At 38.1% G+C, this 24,900-nt stretch overlaps 1 protein-coding gene across 1 annotated transcript in view; it reads left to right on the top strand.

Moving 5' to 3' along the window:
- Positions 1-761: 761 nt before the first annotated feature.
- Positions 762-24,900, top strand: part of LOC149300848 (dynein axonemal heavy chain 11-like) — a 106,702-nt gene continuing 82,563 nt past the window's right edge. Inside the window, exons 1-19 of the mRNA XM_089484938.1 lie at positions 762-992; positions 2,653-2,796; positions 7,911-8,107; positions 9,780-9,969; positions 11,167-11,266; positions 12,657-12,868; positions 13,832-14,065; positions 15,408-15,575; positions 17,722-17,838; positions 18,561-18,705; positions 18,798-18,915; positions 19,073-19,268; positions 20,208-20,312; positions 20,807-21,202; positions 22,200-22,532; positions 23,008-23,262; positions 23,340-23,509; positions 24,130-24,352; positions 24,756-24,872. Of these exons, the coding sequence (XP_089341064.1) occupies positions 762-992; positions 2,653-2,796; positions 7,911-8,107; positions 9,780-9,969; positions 11,167-11,266; positions 12,657-12,868; positions 13,832-14,065; positions 15,408-15,575; positions 17,722-17,838; positions 18,561-18,705; positions 18,798-18,915; positions 19,073-19,268; positions 20,208-20,312; positions 20,807-21,202; positions 22,200-22,532; positions 23,008-23,262; positions 23,340-23,509; positions 24,130-24,352; positions 24,756-24,872 (3,651 nt within the window). The remainder of the gene's footprint in view (positions 993-2,652; positions 2,797-7,910; positions 8,108-9,779; positions 9,970-11,166; positions 11,267-12,656; positions 12,869-13,831; positions 14,066-15,407; positions 15,576-17,721; positions 17,839-18,560; positions 18,706-18,797; positions 18,916-19,072; positions 19,269-20,207; positions 20,313-20,806; positions 21,203-22,199; positions 22,533-23,007; positions 23,263-23,339; positions 23,510-24,129; positions 24,353-24,755; positions 24,873-24,900) is intronic.

The following is a 24,900-nucleotide window of genomic DNA, read 5'->3' as shown; positions in this document are numbered from 1 at the left end:
GGCTAGAAAGGGTTAAATTAAGAGGTGGGATGGATACAGCGGGATGAATGCGTATCGATATAGTAATAATAACACTTTAAAGTGAATATAACAGCGTAGGTTAATTAAGGGGCTCTTAGACATTTGTAATCTAATGCTGCAAAACATTTTAATGCTGCATCAAGTGAAAAAAACCCTTCAATATATTACCAAGTGTTCATCAACTGGATATATGGTACATTGATGTGTATGTATATATATTATATATATTGGTGAGTCTTTTAAATGGTCTGCTGGGGCTTATGAAAATGGTTGGGAGAGATCTAGATGAGTAAAGATGGGTATGATGTTTCGTGGGGATGTCCAAGACAGGTTGTCAGTAACAGATTCCATGATATTTTATCCTCCAAAAGGAATGTCTGATCTTCATATGTGGGGATGTCTCTTAAAATTCTGATGTAACATCAGCGTGTGACCATCTAATAGTGTACTGATGTTATGGACATTTATGGAACAGCAGTTGAGAGACGAGTAATTTTGCAATGACACGACTAATGTATTAATAAATAACTTTCAGTCAATTGGGGTTACATATATAGAGTAGTTGTGAAAGTGATGCAGTCGCCATAGCAATCCAAGGGATGTTATTGCGAGTTGCAGAACGTCTGCACCAGAAGGCACGATGTGTCAGTAAAAATTGCATACAGAATAGAAAGTAACACTGTGTAATGTTTCATTTCTTGAAGAAAGTGAGTAAAGATTCCAGAGTGTAAAGTTTAAGGATGGAATTGGATGAAGAAGAGGCCCCAATCCCTCCTTTCTGGGAGGATGAAAGAGTACAGTATTTGGGAGGCTGGATCCAGCGCATAATAAAGATTAAGACAGACAGATGGACAATGTTTGTGGAGGATGAGCTCAACGAGAAGTTAATCAAAGATTTTCTTGACCGTGAATACCAAGTCATGATGATTTTCACAGTTATATCAAATGGGAATTTAACTACAATCCAGGAGGTATGTGTGTTTATCAAACTATTACACAAAGTACAACTAAAAGTTACTTAAAGTATTATTCTTGCTGCACCTTGTTAATATGATTGACTCAAGATGGAGAATACGTATTTGTGTTAATAAAAGTTAATTTCAGGTAACACCCTTACATAAAAAATATTATGCTATCCCAGAGGTTTGTAAATATTAGTTATCTTTAGTTAATAGTCTAGTTAAACTCAGTAATTTCAGAGGTGGCTGAGGAGACAACATTGTGCTGTACTGTCAAGAGGCTATAGCTCTATCTCAGACCTAGATGTATTTCTTACTGTAAAGATTTCTAGAAGCCACCTACTTCAACCGATTGGACATTGCATGTCCCACCACTATGCTGGACAGCTCCGGGGCCCAATGCATGAAAAAGCCTATCTGGGGCTTGGTCCCACCTATGGAGGTTCTTCTCCAATTCCATTGCCTACAATACTTTACAAGTTTTGACTCCACACCTAAAGCTCTACTTTTTTCCAGTCTTGCTGCCTGACTCTATCACCTGATAGATACAGATAGTCTAGATCACCGTTTGGTTTAATGGAGCTGTTTTCAGCTAAACAATTGACATTTTATCATTTTGTTTAGAATTTCCACTTGTTTACATTCTCAGCTTCTGCTTCTTGTCAATGACCAGGAAGCTCCGCCATGTCCTACCATGCACACAAACGTTGCGGAACAGGGTAATGTGATGGTCGGTGGAAACGGGCCAGGTTTAGTAGATAGAGTGTTTCTCTTAGACAATGCCTCATACCTCTCAACATTTCTAATAGCAAAAGAACGGATGCATTTGTTTTAGGGGGCTTTGTAAGAAGTGTAGTTGGGGGAAGCGCTTTAAAAGACCTTTTATGTGACTTTGTGTAACCAATGAAGGCATCTAGAAACACAGTATATTTCAGTTGCACAATTCAATTGTATTGTAAACACATTTCTGCTGTTTCTATACACATTATTGTATCTGGGATAGACTTATTCCCAGAAAACATGTTAAGATTATAGAATAGGGGGGCATTAGGGAGAGGAAAGAGTGACAATTGAAATGTATGACACCTATTGTTTAATTTATCTAGATGCCACTTTCTTTAGCAAATGTGATTCTGCATGAACCGTGGAGCAATGCTTAGCCTGAGAAACCACATCTTGCTATGGTTAATATGTTGTAGCAATATAATTTCACAGAGTGTATTTTATTAGAATATTGTACTGGTGACATCATTATTCACTGAAAACTTATGCAGCTATAATGTCACACAATGGGAAAATGAAGAACCTAAGCTGAATCTATAGGAAATTATGTCAATATATCAATATTATATATATATTTTGCTATAACTTGGAAATGCATATTTTTTGTCCTGATACCTGCAACACATATTTCAAAATGCAGACCACATCATGACTCCATACATGAGTCATGTATGGAGCCCCTCCACAGATAAACTCAATTTACTAGATGGCCACAAACCCTAAGCAATACATTGTCTGCTTACATGCAAGTAACCTAGAGATATAGAGCTCTGGGCACAGTATTCAGCAAATCTTGTTTTTTAGAGAAAAGGTAGAATTTAGAATTTAAAAAAATGTTAGATGTTAAATCTGTTACCCAACACATACAGTAATTCTAACATATTTGTAGATCATCCCAAACACAAGGAATAAAGCAGTTTATATTATGAAGAAGGTTCCAACAAGTATTGGGCTAGACAACTACAAGAATGTACTACAGTTTGGAGAGTTATCATGTACATCGCTGAAGCAGACATCAGTTCTAATGGAAGAGGTAAGATGTGCCATAACTGTGATGTAAAAAGTGAAATTCAATAAATACAAAATAGGCAGAAATCATTGAGCAATATATGATAAAGACCTTCAGGGTCTTCAACCAGATAGACCATCTACTGATTTTTGGTGCTTCAAGTTGTGGATTTATAGCAAAAAATCTTATAAAGAAAGAAGTGCCAAGTCACAAGGTTCTCCAGTGTCCTTACCAAGGAGAGTTTTACTGAAGCAATGTTGACCGAGCGGTCGTTTTCAGCAACCGCTCGGCGCCCTTCTGTCTCCTTGGCTGCCGCCTGCCTCATCGCTGCCCCGACTGAAGTGGTAGGAGCGTGAGGCGTCTGTCTCGGGTGCCGGCGCTTCACGCTGAGCGCCGGTATATGACGTCATATGCCGGCGCTCAGCAGTGAAGCCGTGCGCACCGCGGCGAGACGGAGGCCTCGCGCCCCCACCACAGGACTGCACGGTAAGTGACCTACAAAGGGGGGTAGGGAGAGGGTAGATAGTGAGAAGGGGGAGAGGGTAGATAGTGAGAAGGGGGGAGAGGGTAGATAGTGAGAAGAGGGGAAGGGAAGATAGTGAGAAGGGGGGAGGGTAGATAGTGAGAAGGGGGAGAGGGTAGATAGTGAGAAGAGGGGAAGGGAAGATAGTGAGAAGGGGGAGGGTAGATAGTGAGGAGGGGGGAGGATAGATAGTGAGGAGGGGGGAGGGTAGATAGTGAGAAGGGGTGGGTAGATAGTGAGAAGGGGGGTAGGGAGAGGGTAGATAGTGAGAAGGGGGAGAGGGTAGATAGTGAGAAGGGGGGAGAGGGTAGATAGTGAGAAGAGGGAAAGGGAAGATAGTGAGAAGGGGGGAGGGTAGATAGTGAGAAGGGGGAGAGGGTAGATAGTGAGAAGAGGGGAAGGGAAGATAGTGAGAAGGGGGAGGGTAGATAGTGAGGAGGGGGGAGGATAGATAGTGAGGAGGGGGGAGGGTAGATAGTGAGAAGGGGTGGGTAGATAGTGAGAAGGGGGGTAGGGAGAGGGTAGATAGTGAGAAGGGGGTAGGGAGAGGGTAGATAGTGAGAAGGGGGGTAGGGAGAGGGTAGATAGTGAGAAGGGGGTAGGGAGAGGGTAGATAGTGAGAAGGGGGAGGGTAGGGAGAGGGTAGATAGTAAGAAGGGGTGGTAGGGAGAGGGTAGATAGTGAGAAGGGGGTAGGGAGAGGGTAGATAGTGAGGAGGGGGGAGGGTAGATAGTGAGAAGGGGTGGGTAGATAGTGAGAAGGGGGGTAGGGAGAGGGTAGATAGTAAGAAGGCGGTAGGGAGAGGGTAGATAGTGAGAAGGGGGGTAGGGAGAGGGTAGATAGTGAGAAGGGGGTAGGGAGAGGGTAGATAGTGAGAAGGGGGAGGGTAGGGAGAGGGTAGATAGTAAGAAGGGGTGGTAGGGAGAGGGTAGATAGTGAGAAGGGGTAGGGAGAGGGTAGATAGTGAGAAGGGGGAGGGTAGGGAGAGGGTCGATAGTAAGAAGGGCTAGTAGGGAGAGGGTAGATAGTGAGAAGGGAGGTAGGGAGAGGGTAGATAGTGAGAAGGGGGTAGGGAGAGGGTAGATAGTGAGAAGGGGGGTAGGGAGAGGGTAGATCGTGAGAAGGGGGGTAGGGAGAGGGTAGATAGTGAGAAGGGGGGGTAGGGGGAGGGTAGATAGTGAGAAGTTGGCATAGATAGTGAGAAGGGAGGGGGTAGATAGTGGGAGGGGGGATAGGGAGGGGGTAGATTGGGTTGGGGGTGGGCCCTTAACAGATTCTCGCACCGGGGCCCTGAGGCTTCTAGTTACGCCCCTGCGTCTTTCGTTTCTTTTGTCCAATGTTGCATTAATTTATTTGTTATTAGGACGAATGGACGAAACGGTAACACAGTAGCAAGAAAACATATTCGTACGAAAATGAATGTGCAAGTCTAGTCATAGCTTAAACTCTGAGCCCTGGGCAAGTCTGGTGTAATTTAGCCTACACTTCTGGGTATAGAATATTTTTTGCCACCTCTCTTCAGTGTGCTCATACGGATAAACCTTTGGTTGAGAAGAGAACACATTTTTCTCTATTCTAATTGTTTCATTTTGTTGAGTGAATGACTATAGAACTCAGAACTGGCTTCAGTTTCATATATACAGTAGGTATATGCATACAAGCACATATACTCTCACTATGGGACTGACTACATGCATAAAGTCCTTTTTTCTTTAGGCTTCCCTACCTTACCAAGAGGTACCCAAAATTAGGGTTTCTAGAAATTAAGATATCTTGTCTTCCATAGAACCATAGAGAGTATGGAAAATTTTCTTTTATAAATTCAGTACCTTAGCTTATTATATAGCATAATAGAAGTTATGTAAATGGAAGGTATTCAGATGAAAAGCATGAAAAGTAGTTCTTAGTACCACACCAACTGATGATGTTGTCCAAATTCGGGCTCTCTTTATATTTAATGGGGCCCAAGTCTCCCCTGTGGCTCTTGTACTCACACTTTCTTCATTCATACACATTTGTGGATAGGACTGTGTTGACAGTGGGACAGATCTCCAGACTATGGTGATAATATAAGTATGTCTCGCACAGAAAAAAATGATGGGCGTTCCCCTTTACCATAAGCTACTTGGCCTAACCATGAGTTTTTGGTATACGGTATATTAGATGACTAAGTACTGTATGTCAACTGTATCTTATTTCAACATGGCTTAATCCGCAAATAAGAAATGTCTCAGAATTCTCACTGACAACCTCATATCTGTGAGATCGATCCAAACAGGTTTAAGACCTATCTTGATGTTGCAAAAGAGCATCGTTTACCCTCATTTGTTGCTAAGCAAGAATGTGGAAATTGCTGCTGGCAAATATCACAAGTCTCATTATTCTTACTGTTTACTGAATTGTTAGAGCAATGCTATACATTCATCTCCAGCAACAGAATACTTCATATCTCTCTTTGACTATTACTCAAAATTTCACAATAACACCTGATCACAGTGCAAATATTTATTTCAAGTACGATTAGAGTATGCGAGATAAAAGAACAATGCCAAGCAGCGTATTTTTTGCATTGTTCCTCTTTTATGACTTTCACAGAAGTAACTTTCAGTGACGGATTCATGGGTCTCAGGCATGCAACATTGTTGGTTTTAAGTTTTTCTTAAGTTAGTTCCTCTTTCAGTGGGATAGTGAAGTGAAAACATTAGATACATATTCTAGTAAAGAGTAGAATATCTGCAGTTTAAAAATAACTCAATGGGCAAGCTCATGGAGTGAAAGCTCACTCTAGCAGTAAAAAGCGGAGATATTCTAGATGCCTGTAAGGAACAAACTTGATTTTTATTGCTTCAAGGAGTAGGAATCTTATGTATGCAAGATAAAAGGACAGTTTAGTATCCCTGGGACCCCAACTGCAGAAGTATATTAATAGTATTAAAGCAGTGTTCTATGAGCACTGGAGATGGGAATATCACATGCATGGAGGTGTGTTCGGTTGAACAAATTGCCTGCATGGTATTTAGCTTCTGAGGGGTGTGGAAAGGGGCACATGCTTATGGGGGGGATTTAGCACAAAAATTAAATGGATCACACAGCCATCATTTATGCATTTGGCGCTGTACACCAACTGAACTGGACCATTCAAATATGTTTAAAGTAACAAGGTTTATATGTATAGAAATGAAACTATAGAATTAATCTGTATGAGTACATGGACAAGGTGTACATTTTTCCATGAAAGAAAATACATATTAATAGATCAAAGGAGACCTCATATAAAATATTTTGTCCAGAGAAATTAAACAAGGGCCACTTAAACAGGCAATCGATCCAGAATTGACGTTAAACCTTAATATGTAAACTCTAGAAGAGTAAGAGAAGAGAGATACAATAGAATAGGCCCGCCACTCTAGGAGGTCCGCCACTCTAGGAGGCCCAGGCGACCCCTGCAACTACTTGTCGACCCCTTTAAAGCTACTCTCTCTGCATGCCAAGAGCCAGCAGCTTACTTCTCTGTTGCTCCCACACTGTGCAAGCAGCCTTGTTACCCTCTACCAGTCCAAAATTGTTCACAAACGACCGGGTCCATTCAGGTCAGACTAGTGCTCTGTGAACAATTTTGGACCGGTATGGGAAGGGAGAAATGCAGCTGGGTCACATTATATGACTGCAGCAAAAGGCGGAACGAAAGCTGTGGGTGAGGTAAGATGGTGCAAGAGATAGGGAGTATGTATGTTACATTGAGAATGTATGTAGAGGGGAAGTGTTAACATGAATGTGTATGTGAGCATGATTGTATATGTGTAGGTGTTTGGGTGTATGAGCATGAATGTGTAAGTGTTTGGGGCCCAGGATAGCAAAGGCAAGCTGTTTGGGGCCAAAATGGCACAAGCAATCTGTTTGGTGGTAAAATGGCACAGACAAGCTGCTTGGGGGCACTCACAAGCTGTTTGGTGGCAAAGATGGCACAGACTAGCTGATTGGGGCAAATATGACACAGGCAAGCTGTTTTGGGAGCAAGGTGGCACTCACAATTGTTTGGAGGCAAAGGTGGGACATGTTGCTTGTGAAGTTGGGAGCCCCAGGGCAATTTTCGCACCAGGCTCTGTGGTTTTTAGTTATGCCCCTTGTTGGTATCCACACCAGGAGAGAATAAGCTAAGGCACAAAACACTGCAGGATCATAATCAGGGCCAGGAATTACAATGCTCTAGAAAGGTGGCTGGGAGCATGGTCAGATTGTAAAGGTCCTTGATTGCTGGAACCAGAAACAGGTGAGTAAGGAAGAGACATGCATCTTATGTTCATAGGGGAGCAGCGAGTCCAACAACCCAAAAGACACCTGGTGGCATAAAGCATAGGTGCACTACCTTTCAATATACAGGGTCGCTGGTTCAAACTCCTGATGGCTCCATTCAAAGTGTTTGCATGAAGGAAAGCTTGTATGTTAGGGCAAGTGTAAAGGTAAGTAAGCATGTGTAAGGGAAAGTATAAGATAGGATGTTTGTGTGCAAGGGTAGGCAAGAATACATGGGAAAATGTGTATGTGTGTATCTTGTTGTTCTTTTATTTTAATATACATTTAATTACATCAATAGTGACATACATCCTCTACCTAGGTTGTTTTACCTGTCCTATCTAATAAGAAGAATCACCGGTCTTGGCCCTGTTTTATTTCTGAAGACATGGATCATCATGTGGAAGATATGAAGAATAAGATACATATTGTAAAAGGTCTTTTAGCAGGAAAAACAATTTTACCAATTCCGACCACGGCAACAACAATTGAACCAATCCAGTACAGTGCAAACAACAAGTAAGAATGAGAATAATCTATATGTTTCTGAATGATACAGAATATACTTTGTGAATGGCGCTATGTTAACAAAAGTTGTTATTATTTATATATATGACAATAGTTTACACAGGATTTAACTACAGTTGTGTAAAAATACTTACCGAATCTGATTTTCTGATTGTAACATATTTTCCACATTGATTTTGATCAGATTGTTCTGTGGATTGTAGTAATATATACATAGAGTCAAATGTCACCAACATTGTAAGTTATCAAACATGCAATTTTCAGATGTTAAAAAGTTAATTGTGCTCCAGTAAATTCAACCCAGTGAAAAGGATTTTAAAGGAATTGTTTTTGAAGATCAGGTCTGATATGTGCCAATGGTGCAATATATAGGTCTTATTTTAAAAAGTTTTCAGCACACAAGGTTCCAAAGCCACATCATGGCAAGGTCAATAGACAAATAGCCAACAAATGGTTAAAAGTTCTTCTTCAAGATGTACAATTCCTCTACGCGTTTCCCTGAGATTACTTGTTCGGGGAGGTAAGTATTGAATAAATTACATAAAAGAGCAAAAAAATCCTGGTTTCTGGAGAAATATGTCTTCAGAAAGTGATTTGCAACTAAAGTATTGGAGAAGTACTTGTGACAGAGCAGCATCTACTGTTTAAAGGGTTAAATTGTTGTATCACTTGATATGCAGTGTTACAACTTGTTGGTTACTGTTTCTATTGACGTATAACAGCCTGAAAGGGTTAAACAGTCACTTTAAAGGTTCTGGCGCTCCAACGAACCATTGACAAAAGCCATACTGACTAACTGGGGGATATTTGGGACTATAGTGATTCCAGGAGCGTCCATCCTGCCAGAATCTCTCAAAAGGTGTCAAATAATTCAATAAATCACAAAGGAGCATAGAACAACATCAATGATCTGTAGGCCTCAGCTAAGGTCAGTGTTCATGACTCTAGCCTCAGAAAGACACTGGGCAAACATGGGATTCATAACGCAGTGGCAAGGCTGAAACCACTGTTATCTAAGAAAAGCACTAGTTCTTGTCGAATGTCTGTCAAAAAAAGCAACTGGAATAATGTTCTACAGTAAAAATTTGAACTTTTGGTGTTGGTGGCACCACATGCCCAATAACCCCCAAATGTCGCCAAGTTAAAGAAAGACTTGGAGCAGAGACCTCAGACCGATTCTCAAGCTCATAATAATAAATCAAGGGCATGTACCTTACCATAGCAACTGAATCTAAATTGCTATGAGGAGATTTACTAAACCTGAACGTGGATAACAAAAATCTCAATAGGACATTGCACAATATAGGCTAATTTGGTAGTGGTATTTTTATTATTTTTGTCGTGGTCTCCCAGGTAATTTTAGCTTAGTAATAATTCTGCTATACATTGAATTATTTAAGAAAACAGAGGGATAATTCTGAAAGTCATTATTTGTTTGGTTGTGGCTAAACATATGGGTTTGGTTCTGTCCAACTCATGAAGAAAGTTGCATAAATCGGAGCCAAGCTGGCTTAAACTCCCTTCCCTGGTCAAGATTTTGGTTCTCAAAAGGCGCAACCCAAGAAGGAATGACTCAAATGCTGCTCACTAGCTGGCTCAACCACCTCAGTTTTTATGATTGTAGATTGTGATTTTTTCTACTTTATTCATTTTTGTATTACAGGGAAACCCAATTTGCCAGAGGAGCCCTACACACATTTGAATCAATGATCATAAAATGGTCTTATCAGATACGGGATATAGTAGAAAGGGATTCCTCACAGCCTCTGGTCCAGGGTCACAACCCTGGCCCAGAAACAGAGCTCGATTTCTGGAAGACAAGACGAGAAAATCTTACAAGCATTTTTGAGCAGGTATGTACTACATTACATTTAACTCTTTAATTAATATATCCTTTTGTCTCTCTCCTTTTCTTTCTTGACAATGTTCTGTTCGGGGTTATAGACCAACGTATAGACATAAAATATGCTGAGACGTAGCTCTAATGTATGTGTGTATATACTGGACCTGGCTTACGGAACCACCCTAAGACACCTGTATGAGCACAGAATTGCTCCCTTAATATTTTAAATAAACACCATATTTATCAATAAGTTGGTTAACTGGTTAACAAGGTTAACAATTCCCACACCAATAACATTAACTAAGAACATTCAGCCCTTTTACTTTTCATGAGCCTGGATGGCTGGAGAATTTATTCTGAAGGGTATAAACAACAACAGCAAACAGCTACAATCCCAGAATGAAATAAAGTAAAAGAATGAACTTGAGGTCGCACTTTACACTGTGAACCCCATGCAATATCTCATCAGTTTGTAAATGACTCTAAATATCAGAGCTATAATATAATTCTGTAGCGCCATAGACAGAGAAACAAATCTGGGCTTTCATGGATCTTTACACAGTCACCATAGGGCAGCAGCAAGTATTTACATCATTATAATTAGGGTTGTAGAATTGCAAGGCACTCAACTTTAGCTAAACGTTATTAAGTTACTTTAATTACATCATCATTAATAGGGTTAGTGTGAAATAATTTGTTTTTAAAGGTGCTGTTCCATCTATTGTGCTGAATTTCAAGTGCCAATAAACTTTACAAAAATAACAGGCGTCTTCAGAAGAAGCTATGTCAGGAGCTATGAGAGTGTGATAATTATATGATCATATATCACATAGGGAACTGAAAAACTGCATTGTGCTTTGAGCAAACATGTTTTATACAATCAAATATACATGGTACTCATGATATTCCATACAGGAAAAAGGCACAATCATTCTTTAGGCATCTTTTCAGTTTGTGTTGATACATCATATATTAAGGCGTGCCGGAGGCATATCAGCATGGGAGTGAATTCAAAGCCAATTAAGCTGCCCTGGGTGCCGAGTTAATGGGTGATGCCACTATATGAGTCTATCCTATTTTAGCAACCAATTATAAGCAGGAGGGGATGCCTAGGGTGCCTAGGTCAGCCCTTGGTTTTGAATAGACCATTACAATTCTTAAACTCTCTACACATTTACTGACATTCACTTAATTCTGTCTACTTTAGCTCCAGTCGCCTGCTGTTCAGAAAATGGCTACTATTTTGGAGGAGAAAGAAAGCAGCTACTACCCAATATTCCAGAACATCACAAAAGAAGTAAAAGAGGGTAAGTAAGACTGCGGCACGGCAGGCGCTTTACATGAAATGCTGGCTGAATGTCATGACATTCTTATCATACGTTATCTATTTAACATGCATTCTTTCTATAAAATTGGTTCAATGGCACATTTGTTGAACATTTGTCAAACAATAGTGACAAATAATACTAAATAATAATATTAGCTAAAGCCCCATGTCACGTTGCTTGATTGTTTGTTTTTGCTATTTTTAGACTTGTGCAAATGGTCCATTCGTTTTCAGACAATGAGTTTTGTTTCCTGTCCTTTCTTTTTGGACATAACTTGAAGGGTTTTTTCATTTGTTGTCAGTTACCCTCGTTTACTGTCTCATGCGCACTCTCGCTCACACTCTCTCTCACTCTTTCTCACGCTATCATTCACACTCTTATGCTTCCTCTCTTTCAATGTCTCCTTATTTTCTCTGCTGATCACTTCTGTGTCCCTGTCTCCTTTCCCACAGTTCCGCTTCTCTTGCCTCTTCTTGTTCTTCTGTTTTTGGCCACTTCTCCTTATGTCTTCTTTCTTGTTCCACTTCTCCCCATGTCTTCTGTCTTCATCCGCTTCTCCATGAACTAGGGATCCTGGTGCACAAATGGGCAGAGCCTCTGGGCACACTCTCTTCCGATTGGAGGAATGGGGGATAGGCTGTCCTCTGGCTCCATCCTTTTGTGAAAGCGCACTGAGAGGCCAGAAGTATGCAGATAGATTTGCGGAGAGAGGTGCCGAAACGCGTTTCTTTCTAAACGAATGCGTAACCCTCTATGATTAAGATACAGGATCATAAACTTAAGCTCTCGCGCATGTGGAACTCAACAATATGGGGGGTCAAGGCGATGAATAAATATGCTGCTTCCCCAATCACTTCAACTGGTTACACTGATGTACATTGACATTTTATCATAGATAGCCTACAATGGACACCTGTGCTTAACTCCCATTTCTCCAATCCTCTGCTTCCGACTCCCTGCATCCTATGGTTATTACATGGTCGTTATTCTGTAATGATTACAATTCGTTACAAATCTGGCAGGCATTTTATAGCCATACTCTTGGCAACATCTCCACCATGGGGAGTTTCCTCTACGGTCATATTGTTCTGACTTTTTATGACATATCTGTTTGTATAAAATCCCTGTTAACCTACTTTAATGTACTGTTATACATATATAAAATACTAAGTGGCCTCCACACATCTAGAGTCTATGTCTAGTTATTATTATTATCACTTTGACTTCATAACCACTGCTGTATGAATGTGCATACTGAACATCATTTTAATCAGTTTTTGAAGTAATACATTGGAAAAATATTCTATAAATTGTATGAATTATAAGTTAAGTATTTTTTAGTTTAATTCTGTTTTTCAATTTGTTAAAGCACTTTGTGAAGCTGAAGATGTGGATCTACACCTGAAAGCGCTCAAGCCACATATAAAATCACTGGAGGAGGCAGAATTCCCTCACATACAGATTTTAATTGCTCCTTTGCTTCATACTATCTGTTTGATCTGGAGTCACTCCAGGTTTTACTGTGTTCCCGCTCAGATTATTGTCCTCCTGCAGGAGTTTTGTAATTTATTCATTCAACAGGTACATTTCCCAACATGCTCTGTAGAAAGACTGGCTCCTTATCTAAATGTGACGATTAAAAGTGATTTGAAATTTTACAGAAATTTGCAAGCGTTTTTGTAAAAAATTATCTTACTTAAAATTCAAAGACACATAAAGGACTATAATATAAAAACGAAACTAAGACGAGATCAAGGACTGATTAAGGTCTGAGTCTCTATATTAGGAGAAATGGGCCGACTAGATAAGGCTGAATGGTTCTTATCTAATGTCAAATTCTGTTTCTATGTTTTAAACTAAAAGTACTCTTTTAGATCCCTTTCAGCTTTGTTCCATAGCATTTACTTACCAGACTAAAACTCTCAACATTCCATGATACTTTCCCCCAAATATACTGTTGTCTTCATTATTTGCATGACATTGTTTACTTCCTATATGCTTTTCATGTCATCCTGAATTTATTCCATAATTGGTGATTAAAAATAAATAAATTCCATACATATCAAAGCAGATATAAAAATTGAAACTTTAATGCATTGTCCATAGTTGGTACCCTCAGAACTTGGCAGCTGTTGGGGCCCCCAAAACAAAACTGCACCAAATTCTATAGCTTTTACCCATCAGCCAAGAGGACGTTGAGTTTTGTTGAGTGATATCATAGCTGTATAAGTTTAATGCAGCTGTTTTTATCCATGAGACATTCACAGGAGTGGAATATTGAAAGTTATGTATTCATATAACTTGTTAGGAACATTAGAAATACATTATTATTATTTATTATTATTATTTTTTATGTATTCAGTGACAACAATTGAATAGAGTGCTTCTTGCAATACTTACATTTAAAGGGCCCTGCTCGCAAGTTTACAATCTAGAGGGATTTAAGATATTAAATTACAATTCGTGCTTATTAATTATTGCTCATTGACCCATTTACGCTCGTTATTCAGGTTCCAAACTTATTTTTTCCTCATTAAATTCCAGGGAAAATCATATCTTTCACCGGAAGACCTCTTCAAAGAGGAAACCGAAGATGCTTTGGAGCATGTACAAGTTGCACTCGGTGTGCTCAGGAACTTTAAACATTCATTTCTAAGTCACAGAAGTAAATTGGGGACATTTTACAGAGATGGCAAAAGGTTCAAACCTTGGGATTTCAAATCTCAAATGGTGTTTGCAAGATATGACAGATTTCTTGAGCGATTAATGAAGATTGAGGTATTTAAATCTTCTAATTGTATCCTTTGCACTCCTGAACACTATAAATACTTACAGTAGTGTGATATGAATTGCAAATGAGCCTGCATACATGTATCATTTAAGAAAAACACTACTTTCACACCTTACGTAAGACACATATTCTACTTAAAATAATACATTCTTGTAATAGTTATAATTACAATTATTACCATAATTACTCCCATTTGACACAGTCAGTGACCACAACAATTATATTTAATTGGGTAGATATTACATTTTAAGGCTTTGAACCGCAGATACCTTTTTTTTCTGGGGGGAAAAAATAATTATCCCGTGTGCAGAATTCTATGCTTAATTATTTTAATGAAAAGAAACTCATAGAGCACTATGAGAATATTTGTAATCTTATCTGAATGATGTCCAATATTTCAAAGATGCCATCACGTATGTAATAGTTTCATTTATTGTACAGCTGTTTCTCTCTCCACATGGGTTCATACGGCTATAGGATTGCGCTCAGGCTATAGGATTTGCTGTAGTTTGTATAGTGGTATTTTTTAATTTGTGCTGCTACTATGTCTCTCAACCAGTCAAAAGTTTTTCAATAGCCTATTGTACTGTATAGTTCAACTTTTTTATTATAGCCAGGGGCATAATAATGAAAGCAAGGCTTTTTGGAGTATTATTATTTGTCACAAAGTGGCACCTTCACCAATTGTAATGTGTATGGGAATTATATAGAGTCCGTTAGTGGGTTGCAAAAGCCAAAAATTGCAAGCTTTTGAGGCTATCTAGGTCTCTTCTTATGCCTGAAGAAGACACCTAGATAGTCTTTAAAGCTTGCAATCCATTATACGTCAATTGCCCAAAAAAGGTATAATTTTTACCAAACCGTTCTCACTTTCTATGGCTAACAGGGTACAACTTTATAAGCTTCCCTCAAGATCGTTCCCTTGCGAGCCGGGCTCTCTCCACCTAATGTATCGGTTTGTCTTAGTCTGTCAATTCTTGTCTTGTCATACCCCTTGAATTTATGTATTGTATTAAGCACTGCGTAAACTGTTAGCGCTATATAAATAAAAGATAATAATATAAATAATAATAATAATAATAATAATAATGATAATAAAGCAAAATAGAAAAGTCAATGTATAGTGTAAAGTTAATACATACCCGTAAAGCAATGGATCGTGTCATTTTTTCTTATTAGAAATACCCCCGCATTATAGCATTATTATTGAAACTGTTGTGCATTGTTTTGCTAGCTGACATTGCATCACACTATATACCGGTACTGTATCAAGATAAGCGTAACAGTGGATACAATGAATGTTTTTAACTTGTGTGTTTTACATTGTAGGATATTTTTGTAACAATGCTTGAATTTCAAAGACTTGAGAAGCTTGAGTTTGGTGGAAATAAGGGCAAAACCTTAAATGAACATGTATGTCACTTGTATGAAGAATTCACAGAAAGCTGCCAAGTATTTAAAGACATTTCATATGATCCTACTGACTGTGCCTATAAGGTAATTTATCTTTTTTGCACAATGCTTGTCAATATCTAGATACACTGATTCAATGAACAAGTAATTGTAAGAAGAAAAAAAAAGGAAAAAAAAAAATATATATATACATATATATCTTGTGCACACAATAAATGCTAAAAATCCAATAAATTAACTAAATTCAACTCCAACCTAAGGGGTACACAGGAAAAGCATCATGCAAAGGGACAGTTTTATTTAAGTGCATTTTAATAATTTCATATTGTCAATGCTACATGTTGTGTTATTTTAATATTTCTAGAGTTTTGATTTCTTTATCGCCTTACCTGTTCTGTAAAGTTATTCAAATAGGACCTGAAAAAACCTGTAACCCATAGTATGCATAAAAGAGCTTCCATAGACTAATTGGGGTTTATTTACTAAAACAGGAGCTGAGCATTTGTGCTCCCTGACACTAGTATGCGACCGATTATGTCACTTCACTGCCTCTTGCACAGGACTAATAATTGTTTGTCTATAAAAGCCTTGTTATATGAACCAAAGAATTCAAAGCAAATCAAAGAAGAAGCAAGCTATAGAAAGCGTGCCTTATCAAGTCTGTCGCCAAGAGTCCACTCAATATTTGCAGACTGATATTTAATTAGGGTGTGCAATTCCACATAGTTCCGTGATTAGATTTTCTATATAAATAATCTTCTACTTGAATGTAGCATTGTTCTTGGCTTGTAGTCTACTGATTTACCAATGTAACCCTTTGTTTTAATTATAACCAAATATATTAGATTAATAAAACTTGTTAAAACAGATAATATAACAATTATAATAATAATAATAATAATAGTAATAATGATGATAGCAAGGTCCACTGGTGAAATATTTTAATTTCCGGAGAACATTGATAAATTATAGATAAAATAGACGAGCAACCGAAATGAATCATAGGTCAAAGCAGCGTTTCCTAGGGTGATACATAAACTTCTTGAGCTACTCCTGATTAATCTAGGAAGTACTTTAAAATTAGAGTACTTAATAATGTTGAAAGGAATATTAAAGAAATCAAGGGGAACTATGAGAAGAGCAATATTTTTTTTTTAAAGACAGATTGAAAAAATGTAAGCTCAAGTGTTTGGAGAGAAAGAACTGAAATTTAGAAAGATGGATGATACTTTAGAGCAGTGGTTCCCAACCTTCCTAATGCCACGACCCTTTAATACAGTTCCTCATGTTGTGGTGACCCCAACCATAAAATTACGTAATTATATATTGTGAAATATGTTTTCCGATGGTCTTAGGCAACCCCTGTGAAAGGTTCATTCGACCCCCCCAAAGGGGTCGTGACCCACAGGTTGAGAACCGCTGTTCTAGAGGCATCTGAGCTATGAATGTAAACTTTGTATTTATTTTTCCTTATGTGTTCTTCTTAAGTCTGATGAACAAAAGGTGCATGTACTAGCATGTATCCAATACTTGGTATGAAAATGTGAAAGTAGGCTTTAGGATACAAGACGTTTAGAGCTTGGAGATCTTCCCCTTGAAGGTACTCTGGCAGGTGCAGTCCATGTGTCATGAGATCATGAAGGTCCTTATGCAGTCTCTGTCACTAGCTCTTGATGCAGTATTACCTGAGCAAGAATAGTAAACACCTGAACTTTCACTAGCCAGAGCCACTTTAAGACAGTGGTGGGTCCTGGTGGGGCAATCCAGTCTGTCAAAACACACAAAACTGATAAAACATTACCACCTGCAATGTAGCACCTTATTGCCATCTGGCAGACATCCAGTCCAGGAATTCTATTATTCCAGTATACCTATAATTTTTATATATCATATCACTTTCATATTGTTACATAGTGGTACACTGATACCTCGCTCACATTTTAAACAGTTACATTGTAATGTTTGTGATAATAGCTTTCCAAAAAACGGCACAGTTATAGACATCTTAGTGCTAGAAGAAATGCCGGTAAAGTCTAGGAAGAACATCTACGTGTCTGACCATCAGATTCCAGTGCAACCTTCCCAGATAGATGATGGGAAATTAAGGGAAATCTGCATGAAATGTCTTGGATATGACTTCAGTGTATATCAACACATGGAAATATAAATACCAAAAAAATGAAACATTAAATGAAATTATATGTTTTCACTTCATTTTCATTACTTACAGGAATTTGAAAATAACTATGTTGAATTCAAGGGAAAAGTACTGGATTTTGACACACAGCTTGCGTCACTGCTTTGTGAAGCTTTCAATGATTGTTCCGGTTTAGAATCGGCATTCAAGGTATGATGCATTTTGTAAAGCTTTGTCCAAGTGGTCAGAAATAATTAAGCACAAGGTAAAATTTACTTGATGCTTGGCTGATCATCAAAATGTGTGGAAGGCAAGAAAGGAACTCCAATGGAGCACAATGTTCTCCTTTATTCTTATAAAGCTATATTGTATGTATACTATCTTCTGTATATGAACCAATGCAGCTTTCCAATCTTATTTCTCTAACTGGCAGTTTGTGAATAAAGGTAGCAATTTAAAAGTGTTAATACGCACTCTGTGGTAAATTAATATGGTCACTAGGGAGGTACCTGTTCACTCTGGTGGAACAAATGGTAATGTGTTCATCCTGCTGTTACTTAATCAGAAAAGTAGATGCTGAAATGCAAATAAGTCTGTGTGCACCATGGCAAGCTTCCATCGTTCACGTTTACTAGAGCAACAATGGTAGGTTAATTACTTTTATTTAGTCCTACAAAATATTTAACCATTTAAGTTTCAGTTGAGGAGAACAGGCTTGTGACATCCCATTATTTAGAATTTCACTGCTGATTTTAGGAGGTCGAAGAGGTAAACATATAAACGCAAGATTTTTTAGTGTCCTGGGCCAATAATAGTCCCTGCCATAAGTTGATGTTCATATTGTAGCATTCACATGTCTCGACAACCACAATTGATCAGTATAGGCTCTGTGTTTCAAAGAAACTCATTTTACATTTCATGTTTCTCCGCAGGTGCTGGCTATTTCAGGCTACTATCTTGAAAGGCCAGTTATATTGGACATATTCAATACAAATTATTTTGCTCTACTGATGATGTACAACGATGAGCTAGACAGATGCAAGCAGGTGTATGATGAACATGTTAAACAGGTAAACAATAATTTCCATCTGTAAGAGCTTCATACCGAGTCCTCTTAGCTTTATCATTAGGCTGAATTATTATATGTGATATATTTTTTATTACTTAGGAGGAAAATGATGTTGTACACAAAAATATGCCAGTTACCTGTGGTATTCTGAAATGGACAAGAGAACTCAAAGACTGGATCCAGACATTGTGGTCAAATTTCAGATTCATTCAGCATCCGTGAGTCAAACCTTGTTTACGTGTGAGAACATATATGCTTGGTGTCACCAACATAATCCCATTGTCCCTCTAAAGTCCCTCTGACATTCTCTAAATACAAATAAATTAATTAATAATTAATGAATGTTATTTCATTTGCTGTAATTATATATCGCAGGAGCATGGAAAGTCCTGAAGCTTCAATTGTTTATCAAAAATATATGGAGATGATGACGTTACTTGACCAACATGAAGAATTGGCCTACGATAAATGGAAATCTGAAGTGGATAACGTGTGTGAATTTAATTTGGATAGACCACTCATCAAGCGTAATTTGGAAGACGGGCTTTTGAGTGTGAACTTTGACCCAAAGGTTGGTAAAAAGTAGTAGATTTTATATTTACAGTACTGTACAAGAGTTTTAGGTAGCTGTGAAAAAATGCTGTAAAGTAAGAATGCTTTCACAAATAAACATGTTTATAGTTTATTTTTATCATTTCACAAAATGCAAAGTGAGTGAACAGAATAGAAATCTAAATCAAATCCATATTTGGTGTGACCACCCTTTGCCTTCAAAACATCTTGGAGAACTAACCACAGTTCTGTGGATTTAGGCAGCCTCCGTTGCTTCTCTCTCTTCATGTAATCCTAGACCAACCCTTCAGCGAACAAACTGCCTTCTGCTTCAACCAAATATTTAACATTTTGACTCATCAATCCAGAACATCTGTTGGCATTTTTCTGCACCCCAGTTCCTGTGTTTTTATGAATAGTCACTTGGCCTTGTTCCCACGTAGGATGGCTTTTTGGCCGCAAGACTTCCAGGAAGACCACTTCTGACCAGACTTATGGAATACAGTCTTTGTGCCACCCCAGCACAGTGCCAGTGATATACAGTGGGGCACGTGAATGGGAGAACCTTATAATGCCCCAATTCATCCTAGCTTAATCAACAGTTGTAGATACATTATAATTGGTTGTGGGTCTTGGACCTCTAATGCCATATGCATATGATACTAACAGCTCAATATGGGAGTGATACCTAAGCTAGGGTGACTTATTAAGATAATATTCCTGCTTTTTAATCATTACAATTCTTACTTTTTAATCACTGTTTACCATCCATTCAGGAGAAGAGGATGTCAGCAACAAACTGCTTATTAAATTGCTTACAATATGATAATATTTAAATACATACAGGTAGAAATTATATGCCTATGGAATTAACACAGAAAATAATTTTACACTTCTGTATAATATACATATATATTTTTACAGAAAATAATATTTTTTGTAATTTTTTTCTTTGCAGCTGGTTGCCGTGTTACGAGAAGTTAAATATTTACAGATATTAAATCAAACAGACATCCCCACGGCAGCGTTGTTTATATTTGAAAAAAGAGAGCTCTTGCATAAGGTTTGTGGTCAAATAAATCTGCGGTATCTTGCACTGAAATTTCGCCAACATTGTTTTAACATATTTTGTGGCTTTTAATATATTGATGTACTGTAAAAAAGGCATAGGTATTTATGGTGTCAAATGATTTGCTGGGATCAAGAATGTCCCCTGTAATTATTATATACTAAAGAGTGTAGAGTGCTCTCCCATGGGAAATTTCTGGGGTTTTCATTGTTGAGGGACCCAACACAGCATCATAGAATTTTTTGTTTTTATTGAAGCCCGGTGTACGTAAGGGGTGGTGCCAGGTGGAAATGCAGTTTCCACTTTGTCCCTGTGGTGCCCACAAGTGATAACCATTGCCTGGTCTCCTATATGGAGATCTCACCTTGAGAATATATTGGTTTCATTTTTATTGTTTGGGGCAATGCACAAGATGAACAATGTATAAGATCTAAAAAGCAGTTTGAGGTTAATTGATCTTTGTTTGAATTCTTTACTCCCTTTTGTAGTATATTGGGAACTTAGAACTCATTGTTCAGTGGTACAACAAACTAAAACAAACTGTATTGGAAGTTGAATATCCCTTGATCAAGGAAGATATGAAATTTATTAATGCGCAACTCAAGAGTGCGGAGGAGCTGTACACTTGGAATCACGAGGACTGCTGGGATTACATTGTTACAATGAAAACCATCGTTCATGACCTGGAACAAAGAGTACAACAGTCAAAGGATAACATAGAAGCAATCCAACATATCATGAAGACTTGGGCAGAACAGCCTCTGTATTCAAGAAAAGACAATAAGAAGGATGCCCTGATAAATCTAGATGACAAAAAGGAAAGACTTAATAAGAAATACAAATCAATGCAAGATGATGGACAAAAAATAAAAAATCTTGCATGGGTAAGTGAACCAAACCCAAGTCCAAATTTTCATTTATGAAAAATACTGTCTAACCCAAAGCCAGATTAAGGAGCAGTTGTATAAGATGGGCCCCTCTTGCATCGCACTGTTTGTACATTTTTTAAACCAGGAGACAAGTTAGGGCTTAAAATTCACCGTCGTTTACAGGGGCAAAGCCCCCCTTGGTATTTCAAATTAGGTTTTTTTCCCCAGAGTCTAACACACTGATGCAAACTCATACTGTCCATTCTTCACCATAGTGATATAAGCTCAAAAACAATTCTTAATTACACCTGTACCTGTAACCGTGCCATTGCTTGCTGCCCTTCTTTTGTGGTCTGTGAAGGTCTGGGTGATGGCGTGCTGGCATATGATGCCATATCCTGGAGTTCCTGTCCAACAGAAGAGAGGGGGAAGCAGCAGCACCAATGCTTGTTGTGTAGTCAGAAGAAGCAATTATATGCTTTTTGAAACCAATAAATGTAGCTCATCCCATCTGGAAACTTTGTGGGCCCCTCACCACACTGGGGTCCTGAAGCTACTGCTCCATTTGCACCTTGGTAAATCCAGCCCTGGCCGCATCATAGCTCAATCATTGAGTCACATACAAGAACAAACTAAACACTCATTAATATTTTTAAAGAGGTTTTTACTAAAAGCTTATATGGCAACTTAGGAAATAAAAAAATTTAGAGAGCGCAAAAATACCTTTAGGCTTTCTTAGCAATCTGAAGCATGTCATTTGTCCATTTGTGGCTCATTGAGTTTTGTTTCCACTAAACATAGGCTTCTAGGAGAACTGACAAACCTTAGCATGTGTTATGAAATGTTTACCCCAGTGAGCTTCTCCAACAAGAAGAACTGAGTGAGTTGAAATGTTCAGCTCGCCTACAAACATCCACCTGTTTAGCTGGAGTTTTTTCAACACTAGACATCTGTAACAACCCAAACTTCTGCAATTATCATATGTACAATGATTAATTACTTGTTTCTCTAGGAAAACATGAAACTCCTTAAGGCCGATCCTGAGTCAGACTCATGGAAAATGTACGTAGAGTACATTGATGATATTGTAAATGATGGTTTATACCATGCAATCTTGCATTCCTTGCAATTCTTTATGGAAAACACAGAGGAAAAATTAAAGCCAGCTCCTTTATTTGAGGCACAAATGAGTCTTCACACCAACGAAATATTTTTCAAGCCTTCATTACAAAAAGAAGATGGGGATGGATTGTATGACCTTATGGAAGAGCTTTTAGGTGACATTTTTAAAATGTCCGGGCAAGTAAAACGGATTGCCAATCATTTTGAAGCCAACAACTACCAGGTACCTCCGTTTTTTAAAAATAACTGCATGCTTGTCTACTATTTATTAAATGGAAATAAAAAATAGAGGACTAATTTTCAATGGTCAGAGAGGATCCACATACTGAACAGCCAAGATAATGGGGTTAGTGGGTGACTTTCTGTTTCAAGAAAAGATCTAGTACAAAACTGATGCCCCAAGTAACAAGAAGTTTGTGCAACAAACTTAATGTGCTTCATAAGACAGGAGAAGCAAACATGGTTCTATGGCTCAAATATATTACATAAGAGAAATATTGTGGGTTTGTATTGTGCCTGTGTCATCACCATAGGGTAGAGATGTGTCCTGAGGTTCCTGAGAATACGGATCCCTTGCTATTCCCCTCCAAACACCAGCCAATAGAATAACTCTCTTGTTCATGACGCAGGAAGATGGTGAATGGGGCAGTTTATCAGAAGTGTCCTCTATTTATATGATTATAATTATTATTTTTTAGAATGACATGGATGAAATGATAGATCTCTCAGAAATCCGGCAGGAAATTATGGAAAAAGTTACCACTGTTATCAACAAAGTGACAGATTACAAGAGTACGTTTGATTCCTATTCCTACTTGTGGACAGATGACAAAACTGAGTTCATGAGGCAGTTTCTCCTGTATGGTCATGTGTTAACCTCAGAGGAAATTGAGGCGCACGCAGATGACCATGTGCCTGAAAGCCCCCCTACTATTGAACAATTTAAGGAACAGGTAAGATATCAAAGATTTATTACATTTAGGTCATGCCAGAATATCAATGTGTTTTAAATTCTTTGTTTTCTTTTCAGATTGACCTTTACGAAAATCTGTATATCCACATTAACTCCTTAGAGGATTCTAAAGTTTTTGAAAACTGGTTTCGGGTAGATGTGAGGCCTTTTAAAACCTCCACACTCTTAGTCTTAAAGAGGTGGAGTTGGATGTTTAAAGAGCAACTTCTAAGATTTGTCACTGACAGGTAATATATTTATCCACTTTTTGATTTATCTTAATTTGAAGCTACGGACTATTTTCTGTAAAAATGTAAGATTCTGAAACTGCCAAAATTCAAGGCCATATATAATCGGCAGTGTTGTATTGTTTGCATTAAGCCAATTTTAGCTGCTTTGTAAGAACGTAGGCAAATAATGTTATATGGTACCCCAGTGACCCAAATCCCTGTCCTATGGAAATTCTCTTACATAGTAACAGGTTACTGGGGACTTTCTCCAAACAGTACTGTACTACAAGTAAACCAAAGCCATCCATGATGGCTTGAAAAGATCCATTTTTCTTTTAGGGGATGTAGGAAGAGGCTTTACATGAACTTTTATATTAAAAGCTATCATTTTAATTTGTGAACAGATTATCTCCTATACACACTACAGATATTATTGTATTTCAGGGATCCCCACAAATATTCTGGGACACGATTGGACTGTCACTTCCTAGAGGCAGAGGGATATTCGACAATGTAAAAGTCATAATGTTTTAAAATGTTATATATACAGGCCTCCATTATTAGCTAGTGCACAAATTCAAATTGATCTCATCTCATTGATTCCTGTTCATAATAATATTTTGTTCCTTTTTTGTTAGCCTGATTGACTTGGAAGAATTTATTAAGGTGACGAATGCTGGTCTGCAGGAGAACGTTCCTAAAGGAGATTATAAGGCTCTTGTGGGTGTCATGGAGCTTCTCCTCGCTGTTAGAGACAGGCAGGTGGCAACGGATGAACTATTTGAGCCCCTCAAGCAGACCATTGCCTTGCTGGAAAGTTATGGACAGAAACTGCCAGACCAGATATACACCCAATTAGAGGTAAATGAAAATGTTTTAAATTTAAATGTTTAAAACAACAAAAGTGGTTTTGGGCTGGAAACACAAATATTATAGAAAACCTCCGGGACTACACATGGCATTGATCTCACATATGAAATGCTAGAAGAAAAGTATATTTTTGACATTAAAATAAGAGGTATATGTGTACAAGAAACCCATGCTGTGCATATACCAGTTTGCAATACTGCTACCATTAGTTGGAAACATATTGGTTCAGAAAGCCTTTGTAATGGTTTAAGAGAGGAGACAGAAAGGAGGACAAGGATCTGTCACTAAAGTTAGTCCTTGGGGTTTACAATATGTAAAACAAATTAAACTTCTCCATGTTTTTATGTTAAGATATTTAAACTCACAGGCAGTCTTTAAAAACCCATTCCAACAGGAACTACCAGAAAAATGGAACAACACCAAAAAAAATGCAGTTTCCATCAAACATGATCTTGCCCCTCTTCAGATATTGGAGGTTTCCATTATCAGGAAAAGATGTGCTGCTTTCGATGTAAGTAAACTTGTAGCCACATACTAGT

The sequence above is a fragment of the Sceloporus occidentalis genome, unplaced genomic scaffold (assembly GCF_023333645.1).
Source record: "Sceloporus occidentalis isolate IW3139 unplaced genomic scaffold, rSceOcc1.0.p SCAF_23, whole genome shotgun sequence".
Lineage (NCBI taxonomy): Eukaryota > Metazoa > Chordata > Lepidosauria > Squamata > Phrynosomatidae > Sceloporus > Sceloporus occidentalis.
The sequence above is the reverse complement of the archived record's forward strand: the minus strand, read 5'-3'. Positions and strand labels throughout refer to the sequence as shown.